Source organism: Mastomys coucha, chromosome X (assembly GCF_008632895.1).
Source record: "Mastomys coucha isolate ucsf_1 chromosome X, UCSF_Mcou_1, whole genome shotgun sequence".
Lineage (NCBI taxonomy): Eukaryota > Metazoa > Chordata > Mammalia > Rodentia > Muridae > Mastomys > Mastomys coucha.
The window spans coordinates 127653231-127663495 of record NC_045030.1 but is presented as its reverse complement, the minus strand read 5'-3'; the positions used below and the strand labels follow the sequence as shown (position 1 = coordinate 127663495).

Sequence of the window (10265 nt, the reverse complement as noted above, 5' to 3'; positions counted from 1 at the left end):
ATGCTAATAATTTGCTTTTTAAAATTGATTTTATTTATTTAGATGCTTGTAAATAATCTGTAGATCTGTTGCTCCACCCCACCCCCCAGCTTCCTGCTCTCCCCTCTCACAGTTCCTTATCCCATTCCTCCTACCCCTTGCCTCTGAGAAGGTGCTCCCCCTACCAGGCCTCCCTCTTCCCTGGGGCCTTAAGTCTCTTGAGGACTAAGTACATCTTCTCCCACTGAGGCCAGAGCATGTAGACCTCTGCTACATATGTGCAGACTGGCCTGTGTGTGCTCTTGATTGGTGTCTCCGTCTCTGGATGCTCCCTGGGGTCTGGGTTAGTTGAGACTGATGGTCTTCCTATGGGGTCACTTTTCCGTTTGAGCTTCTTCAATCCTTCCCCTAATTCAACTATAGGGGTCTTCAGACCAATGGTTGGGTGTAAGTATCTACTTCTGTCTCAGTAATCTGCTGGCAGGGCCTCTCGGAGGACAGCCATGCTGGGCTCCTGTCTGTAAGCACACCATAGCATCAGTTGTAGTGTCAGGCCTTGAAGCCTCCCCTTGAGATGGGTCCCAACTTGGGCCAGTCATTGGATGCCTTTCCTTCAGTCTCTTCTCTATTTTTGTCCCTGCAGTTCTTTTAGACAGGAACAATTCTGGGTCAGAAATTTTGAAGGTAGGTTGGTAGCCCTGTGCCTCCACTTGAGGCCCTGCCCACCTACTGGAGGTAGAGTCTTTAAGTTCCCTCTCCCTGTTGTTGTACATTTTAGTGAAGGTCACCTCCATTGAGTCCTGAGAGTCACTTACCTTCCAGGTCTCTGGTACTTTCTAGAGAGTCCCCCCTCCCACTCCCTAAGACTGCTTATCTCCATTGATTCTCTTGGCCCTCTGCTCATCTCTCCTGTTCCTCCCCCATACCGAATCCCCCCTTTTCCTCTCCCCATTCCACACAGGTCCCTCCCTCTCTCTGTCTACAGTGATTATTACCTTCCCCATTCTAAGTGGGATTGAAACATCCTCACTTGGGCCTATCTGCTTGTTAACGCTACAGTCTATGAGTTGTATCCTAGGTATTCTGTACTTCTTGGTTAATATCCATTTAACAGCATGTCCTTTTGGGTCTGGATTATCTCACACAGGATATTTTCTAGTTCCATCCATTTGCTGGCAAAACTCATGATGTCCTCATTTTTAATAGCTGAATAGGATTCCATTGTGTAAATGAACCACATATTCTATATTCATTCCTCTGTTGAGGGACATCTGGGTTGTTTCTAGCTTCTGGCTATCACAAATAAGGCCACTATGAACATAGTGGAACATGTGCCCCAGTGGCATGGTGGGGCAACTTTTGCGTATATTCCCAAGAGTGGTATAGCTGAGTCTTCAGGTAGATCTATTTCCAATTTTCTGAGGAACCTCCAGACTGATTTCCAGAGTAGTTATACTAGATTGCAATCCCACCAGCAATGGAGGAGTGTTCCTCTATCTCCGCATCATGGCCAGCATCTGCTGTCACCTGTGTTTTTGATCTTGGCCCTTCTGATTGGTGTAAGGTGGAATCTCAGGGTTGTTTTGATTTGCATTTTCCTGATGACTAAGGATGTTCAACATTTCTTGAAGTGCTTCTCGGACATTTTTCTGATGTGAATTCTCTGTTTTGCTCTGTACCTTATTTTTAAATTGGGTTATTTGGTTTTTTGGAAGTTAACTTCTTGAGTTCTTTATGTATTTTGGATATTAGCCCTCTGTTGGATGAGGGGTGCTGCTCACTGGCTCATGGCCTGCTCAGCCTGCTTTCTTATGTTACCCAGGAAGACTAGTAGCTCTTGGGTGGTACTGCCCACAGTGATCTCGGCTCTCCTGCATCAATGAAGAAAATGCACCACTGGCTTTCCTACATGCCCATCTGAATGGAAGCATTTTCTCAATTGAGAGTCCTCTTCCCAGAATACTCTAGTGTTTGTGTCAAATTGTAAAACAAACAAACAAACAAACAAACAACCCTGAATAGCGCATACCCTAAGGTAAACAGACAAAAGGGATATCCTGTGATGGAGGAGGAGGGCTTCCCTATTTGAACACTGATAAAGGCACTGACAGACACAGTGCCTTCCACTGTGTTCAGAAAGTTACATTTCTTAACTCTTCCAGCAAGTGTGTCAGAGTTGTCCTTGGAGTTATTCGTATAATTCCTTTCTTGTGTGCTCCATCTGTATTGCCTCCCCCGTTCAGGTCCATGGTAGCCTTAAGTGCACTGTGACAGTAATAACACAGAAGAGCTTCCGCTAGGTGCTGGGCACTGTGCTTAGAGCTGTACAGATGCCATGTCTCTTTAATCTTCAGTTGAGTACTTTTTCATGTAGTGTGGGGGGTTGGATTTAGGGCCTTGTATCTGCTAGGCAAGAGCTGTATCTTCTCCCCTGGCAGTACATTTTATTTTTATTAATTATCTTTACTTAGCTCTTATAGCCGCTAAGTAGGTATCATTATGATTTTGTCTGTTTAACAGATGAAAGAAATGTCAGAGGAATGACTAACCTGCTCGAAGCCATCTGGCTAGTAAGTGGTAGAGCCAGTAGACAGCCTAAGTCACTCCATCATTCTCTTGATTCTAGGGCCTGCACTCCTTCCCGAAAGGCCAAAAACTTTCATTTGTCCCCGCTGTCTGGCTCCACCCATTGCCTTCTTTCCCTTTTTGTGCATCAGACATTGTCGTCCTGGCTGCGTCAATGCCTGTATCAGAGATACCTCCCTTGACCTCTCTAGCTCCGTGTGTGGGGCTTCTTCTTCCTACTTATTCTTTTCCTTTTTAAACAAACCTCTGTTTTCCCATTTCCCTCTCTCCCTCTGTCTCTCCCTCCTGCCCTCTTCCCTTTCCTTCTTTGTCAGGCTCTGATTATGCAGCTCTGGCTATCTAGAACTCACTAACCATCTAGGCCACGCCTCTGCCTCCTTAGCGCTGGGAGTACAGCTGTGCCACCACGCCTGGCCTGGCCTTACTGGTTGGTCCTCTTTTAAGTCAGCAGCACCTTTTCTTGCTCTCGTCTAGGTGGAGTCACTGGCCTTTGGTCAGCGTTCTTGTTTTGTCTGATAACTTGTGCTTACAGGTCTGCTCAGACAGATCTCTACTTCCCCATACTAGAGCTGTCTGCTCTAAGAAGCCTTTCTTGAGAGCGTGCATCAAGAAACACGTTTATCATATTACTCACTAACATTTTCCCTGCTTCTTCATTTAATCTCCTCTGTTAGACTGTAACATTATAATTCTTTCTGCACTGCTGTGACACGTTACCTTGTCCATAGTAAGCGCTTACTAAATATCGGTTGGTTGATTGGCCATTGGGTAGAAGTGGGAAGGGAAGAAATGTATCCTGGGGGACAGAATCTTATTTTCTTCCTCTCTTTATTTTAGGAGCTTGTTATTTATTTATTTATGTTTGTGGTGCTAGAGATTAAACCAATGGCCTCACACATTCTAAGAAAGTATCCTATCGCTGAGGTATGCACCCGACCTTCCATTTTGACACAGGGTCTCATTCTATAGCTCCAGCTGACCTGAAAATTGCTATGTAGTTCAGGCTGGCTGTCAATTCACAGAGATCTGCTTGTCTCTGTCTCCCAAGTGCTGCAATTCAAGGTGTACACTACCACGCCCAGTCTTTTCTATGTCTCCTTTTTTTGGAGACAGAGTCTCATATAGCCTAGGTTGGTCTCAAAATGTATATAGTATACAAAATATACATAGTATATAGATAGCTAAGGATGACCTTGAATTTCTGATACTCTTGCTTTTACTTCCTGAGTACTGGGAATTAAACCCATGGCTTTGTGCATACTAAGCAAGCATTCTGCCAACTGAGCTACATCCCCAGCTTGCTCACTCATCATTATCATCATCATCATCATCATCATCATCATCATCATCATCATCATCATTACTATTTGTAATTTCGAGACAGAATCTCATTAAGTTAGCCAGACTAACCTTGAACTCACTGTGTAGCCTAGATGGGCCTTGGCCTCATGGTCTTTCTGCCTTAGCCTTCTGAACTGATGGAAGTTTTTAGGCCTACACAATCAAGTCTGGCTTAAAGCTGTGTCTTGCATGCCCTAAGTTGTGTTCAAGCGGTATGTTTTACTGACTCTATGGTGTTAGAACTGTGCTTGGTGCTGCAGTTCCATAAGGGTTTGTAAATGACTAAGGGCTTTAGGAGTTGGGCCCCTATAGCCACCTTTCAGTGGGTGAATTACAGTGTGTGTCTTTGATTGGCAGGCATCAAGAGAAGAGTCCCAATGCACACCCCAAGATTATTCCTTTCCAGGGTGGGTTTCTTCTCCAAACCAGGACTGCTTCCTTGGGACAGTGCAAGACCACCAGAGTTGTCACAGTCTCTATTGGGCAGAGCATCTAAAAGGAGCCTCACGAGCTTGATAGCTAAGAAGCACCCAAGCAGACACAACTATCAGAAGAAACAAAGGCATTGTAGACCACGAGATGACTCCTGGCAGGAGAGGTAAGACTCAAGGTGATACCCTTTGTCTTCCGCAGCTCAGAATCTATGGGTCCGTTGAAATTCTGTTTGCTAATCTGACTAATGTAGCATGGTGAAGATTCCTGAGGTTGGTGCCTGAGGTGGTACGATCCGAGCAGTCTTGATGACTCGTGCAGGACAGTGATAGAACTACTTCAGGACTGTAGGAGATATTTGTGTCTTTGAGTGTGTCTTTGCCACAAAGGAGGTCTTAAACTACGATTGATCCTGCTTCTAAAGGAGGTCTGTGGAGCTGGGTGCGGTGGCGCACACTTGTAACTGCAGCCATCAGGAGATGGAGGCAGGAAGATCCGGAGTTATCCTCAGCAAGTTTGAGGCTAGCTTGGGCTACATGAGGCCCTGTGTCTAAAACCAAAGTAAATTAAAAATAAGTTAGAACAATTTTAAAAACTAGGAAAATAAAAAATCAAATTACTATTCAGGCATGGTGGGTGAATGTCTCTTAATCTTACTGCTTAGGAGGCAGAAGCAGATGAACAACTTCAAGGCCAGCCTGATTTACGTTTAGCCTTAGAGACCAGCCAGGGCTACATAGTGGGACCCTGTCTCAAAACAAACAAGCAAACAAAGCTAAATGGATTGGGGATGAATAGTCCCTTTACAGCTCAACACAATATGCCTCATTGTATGCGACAAATGCATTTTTAAGGTCAAATTATATTTTAAAAGCATTAAGGAGGTGAGTTTTTGAGAGGAACTCAGAAGTAAAGCTTTTTGTGATATGACTAATTACCGCCTGATAAATCTGGATCTTTCTTACATTGAATTCACCCATCTGTTCTGCTTTGTGAAGTACTAGGTAGACATCCCCAAAATGGGCTCTTCTCCCAGACTCCCAAGGGGAACGAGAGTCAGTTGTATCTTCTAAATTTAAGTAAAATCTCAGAGAAGCTGGTGACAGGAGGAACTTAGGCCTAGTAGGTGCTCAGTACATATTTAGATAATTAACAGTGTATCTGAATTATTATATTCAAGGCTGGCTGATGCTGTGACTCCACTCTGGAGGCTGAGTTATGAAGAACAACTCAAGGTAGGTGTCTAGCTTGAATCTCCTCGTCCAGCTCTTCCAGCACAATGGCACTAGAGTCATGGAGAGCCTGATCGGAGACTTCAGTCCGCCTGTGCCATAGTTTCTTTGTTGTTGTTGGGTTTTTGTTTTTGAAGCAAGGTTTCAGGTAGCCCAGGCTGGCTCCAACTCACGGAGTAACTAAGGATGACCTTGAACCTGTTGATCTTCCTGCCTCCTGAACTATAGGAGTAGACTATCACACTTACTTTATGCAGTCTCTGGGCTTAAACCCAGGGTTTCCTGCATGCCGGACAAGCATTGTGTCAAGGAAACCATGTTCCCAGCTGACCCACTAAGTCTTCACATTTGGTTTGTAATGACTCTGTTGGAACTTGAGGCTCCTTCTAACTTCTGAACTCTAGACCCGTACATCCAAGTGCTGATGTTCTTTCTTTGTTGTCCTTGTCATTCGTGTATGTATGAGTGATAGAATAGTTGAATTTCTCAATGCAGGAGCCACTAGCCACATGTGTCTGTTTAAATGTAAGTATAGTCAATTTTGCCATAATGCTTGCTTTGAAAACAAGTTTGTTTCCATGGATGGATGTATTAGGGAACAATTTGAGCATAATGTAGATTTCATGTTTGGCAGGAACAATTTATTTCATGAGACGTGCTAGGTGAAAGAAGGAAACGGTACTCAGTTGAAGTGGGCTGCGTAAGAATACGTAAAATGCACGTGCGTATATGTCAGCCATCTTCTGGCTCCCTCGGTTCTCTGAGGATATTATGGACTGCACCCATTCAGTGCTGGAGATCGAATATAGCACCTGATGCACTTTTTAGTTTCTCGCACCATTCCCTAAGTGGTGCCCCCTTTTGGCCATTTCAAGTGCTCTAGCTACATGTGACTAGTGGCTACTGTGTGTGAAGAATGTAGCACAGACAGAGCATCTCCATTATAGGACATTCTACTGGGCAGCGCTGACATATACTTTAAGTGTTTAATCTTAAAGGTCAGATAAAAAGATGAGCTCACACAGAACTCCCTCTTGACCTTTCCTTAGCATCTTATTAAGTCTTTGCCTGTGCTGGATTTCTTGCTTCTGTTATCTGCTAAGAGCATAACCCATGAATCTCGGAGAGACCTCTTTTGTCGTCTTTTCTATTCTTTGCAGTGAAACTACATTTGCTTCATTGCTTGTATTCTTTCTGGTTGCAGGTGAAATTTGAAGCTCAGAAGAAAATTTTACAAAGCCTAGAGTCTTCCCTACAAGTGCTCAGAGGAGTCAGTGGCATGGTGGCTGCACCCCAGTCTGAGGAGCTCCGCTGTCTCCTCCATCCCATTATACCCTCCGTAAGTCCCCACCTCCCTCGTTCTTACCTTCTGTGGCCCTGAAATGAGATCAGCAATATTCCCTGGGCACTTACTGGGGTCAGGTGATTATCATGTATCATTTGCTCATTCTTCTATTTACAATGGCCCTGAGGGATAGGTACTGTCATTTTGTAAATGGAGCTATCAGAGAATACAGAGATTTAGCAATTTACCTAGGGCACACACCTAGAAAGTGTCAGAACTAATGTTTACACATATACTACACTGTCTGATACAGAGCCCACTTTATCAGTCACGATCCTATTACCTCCGTAGGCAGATCTAGGCTTTAAAACCCTTCCTAATGGTGCTTCCAAATAGCATTTCATTTGCAGCAGAACTTGGCATACTATGGCCCTTTGTCCACATCTGTCTTTTTGTATTATAGCTGAACTTACCTGTGTGTGTCTGTGGCTGCTTTCAGGGCTCCAGTGTCACTCTCAAGTCGTTATGACAGGTGCCATATGTCCTGTCAAGCTTATCGATTCTAGCTCTTGACAGGTCAGGTCTGCCAGCTCCTGCTTCCTGGGAAGACTGGAGATCCCTTTCCCTTTTCAAATACTGAGAGGAAATTCTGTTCAAAAGCAAAGCAACAACACAGATCAGAAATATGCTGTCAGGAGCGACAGCGCGTCACATGGCAGAGTTCTTGCGGGCTTGGCAGCCCTTTCTGCTAAGGACTGCATGGGCAATCCAGCTAGAGACTTTCACATGTACCACACTTTCCAAGTCAGCATCATTGCTCCCCATTCGTTCCTTTTCTTGTTGTCTTCTTTGATCTCGTCTGATCTCCTGGCCCCCTTTCTTTTCCTTCTGTCTCTCTAGCCTACCACCACTGGCTACCGGAACAAGTCTACCTTTTCTGTGAACCGGAGCCCAGATGGCAATCCAAAGACCGTGGGCTACTACCTAGGAACTTGGAGAGGTCAGTTCTAAACAAAACTAAACAAAAAAAAAATGCAAAACAGTGATAGAGAAGGAAGAGGAGGCACATGTAGCAGTGTCAACAGGAGTGGATCACATGGTGATCGTAAAGAAGGCTGGCTGCTTCAGCGCAGCTCAGGCACACAAGGTTGATCTGGGTTAATTTCTGATGATTATAACTGGGATAGACATTAGTGCCCTTGCCTATTCTTCCTCTAAATGCAATTTACCAGCTAAGCTTGCAAAGGCCTCAAGTAAATGCCTCTGTTGTCACTGCTGCTGTCTCCTCGTTGTCGTTGTAATCGTTATTTTTGCTCCTGTTCATATTGGGAGCAGTGCCCTCATTGTTAGTGAGTCACTATCAATTTCTCACCGTTGTACACCTAAAAACTGGAGTTCTCTGTGGTTGCCGAATCTGCCTTGGAAGAACTGGAAGGGCCAGTGGGCTACACGTGAGGGAAATCACAGTGGCATTTGCTGAAACTTACTGCCTGCATCCATTCCCAGATTCCATTCCTGAGCTTTTTATCTGCCCATTTTCAGTAAATCTACTCAAAGCCCCATCATTTTATATTACCCATACTGTTTAATATCCATATACCTTGAACTACAGTTCATTCGGACAAGCAGTACATTTGGCTTTTCCCTTTCATGGGCTGAATTCAATAACTTAATGACGTCAGAGTTCTGCTGTTCAGTAGTAGAGAAACAAAACCCATTAGATTTTCTTTCCCTCTTAAAATCTGAATGAAAGCAGGTATCATCACATGCCACACTCATGACATGAGAGGAAGTATTTAGGATTCGCTCCATTAACTGATGCCTTTATAGAGGGGGCGGAGAGGGGGGAGCAGTATAGGGGGCTTGTGGAGGGGAAACTGGGAATGGAGATAACAACTGAAATGTAAATAAATAAAATAACCAATAAGAGTTAGCTGATGAATGCCTAAAGCAGGAAACAATTAGATTTTCTCTGAAAAAATAGCTATGTACTTTTACTGCTTTGTATTAACAACTGCCTCCGAAGGAGAAAATTCTAGCTGCTGGGTTAGGAGGAAAATCATAAATAAAATCATTTTTGTTCACATAGATGGAAATGTCATCTGCGTACCGTGTAATCATCTGAAAAACATTCCAGAGAAACACAGTCAAGTGGCTCAGGTAAAATTGAACAAGGGCTGGTTGAAGATGACTCAGGGCATTGTACTCTCTAACTGCATTGTCCGTGGCATTTTAATATGGATGCTTGACGTGATTGCTGGAAGAAAGGAGGGGCTCTGTACTAAAAGTCTACCTTTTAATGTGGATAGAACATTGCCCTGGTTTTGTTCTGGAGATGGTATAGAGTGGGAGGCAGAATTGCTGTTGTTATGTTGCAAATGTCAAGGGGGACAAGGACATTAGTAATAGGGAATAATTAGGAAAGAGGTACAGCAGAGACCACTGTGGTATGGCAGATGTTCTAAATATTTGAAAGGTTAATGCTTTCAGCAGAACAAAGAAATACCACGAGAGCTGGAGGCAAGGCAGTAGGCATCATGAGACTGGCACACAGCTCAGCACTAGAATGCTTATTTAGCATGCATGAAGACCTTGGTTTGATTCCTGGCACCATAAAAAAACCCCTAAACTTCTCATGGGATTGACCGCCGTCTGTTTTATGGGTCCACGACTGGATGCCTACTGTCTTTCAGGCCCTGCACCTGAAGTGGGGTGACAGTGGCGACTCAGTTTGTCATCATTAGAAATGATGCCTGTGCTCACAGACCTGAACAACAAAAGGCCAAAACCTTACTGAGGATTGAACTAGGCTCCAAATGATCCTCTTCCTCCCCTTCATTCTTTTTTTTTTGTTTATTTTTTTGTTTTTTTGAGACAAGGTTTTTCTGTGTAGCCCTGGCTGTCCTGGAACTCACTCTGTAGACCAGGCTGGCCTTGAACTCAGAAATCTGCCTGCCTCTGCCTCCCAAGTGCTGGGATTAAAGGTGTGTACCACCACTGCCCAGCTAAAGATTTATTTATTTATTTTATGTGAGTACACTGTAGCTGTCTTCAGACATACCAGAAGAGTGCGTCAGATCCCATTACAGATGGTTGTGAGCCACCATGTGGTGGCTAGGAATTGAACTCAGGACCTCTGGAGGAGCAGTTGGTGCTCTTAACCACTGAGCCATCTCTCCAGCCCCCTCCCCTTCATTCTTACCAGCACCCACCCTTTTAACGATTTTTGCTTCTGAAACTGGGGTGCCACTACATTTAGCATGCTAATGGGACACGTGCTAAGTTCCAGAACTCTCCACAGCTGTTTTTGCAGGTTTCCTTTCTACAATCCCTATGCCCCTCATCACCACCTTGTCCTATTTTCTGAGGGTTTTTTTTTTTATTTTGTTACATTTATTTATTTATTATTT

General features: G+C 44.2%; 1 protein-coding gene across 1 annotated transcript in view; it reads left to right on the top strand.

Moving 5' to 3' along the window:
- Window positions 1-10265, top strand: part of Trmt2b (tRNA methyltransferase 2 homolog B) — a 55674-nt gene that overhangs the window by 5671 nt on the left and 39738 nt on the right. The window contains exons 2-6 of the mRNA XM_031367954.1: window positions 4264-4504; window positions 5519-5573; window positions 6775-6909; window positions 7756-7855; window positions 8945-9015. Coding sequence (XP_031223814.1) covers window positions 4284-4504; window positions 5519-5573; window positions 6775-6909; window positions 7756-7855; window positions 8945-9015 — 582 coding nt within the window. The 5' untranslated portion in view covers window positions 4264-4283. The remainder of the gene's footprint in view (window positions 1-4263; window positions 4505-5518; window positions 5574-6774; window positions 6910-7755; window positions 7856-8944; window positions 9016-10265) is intronic.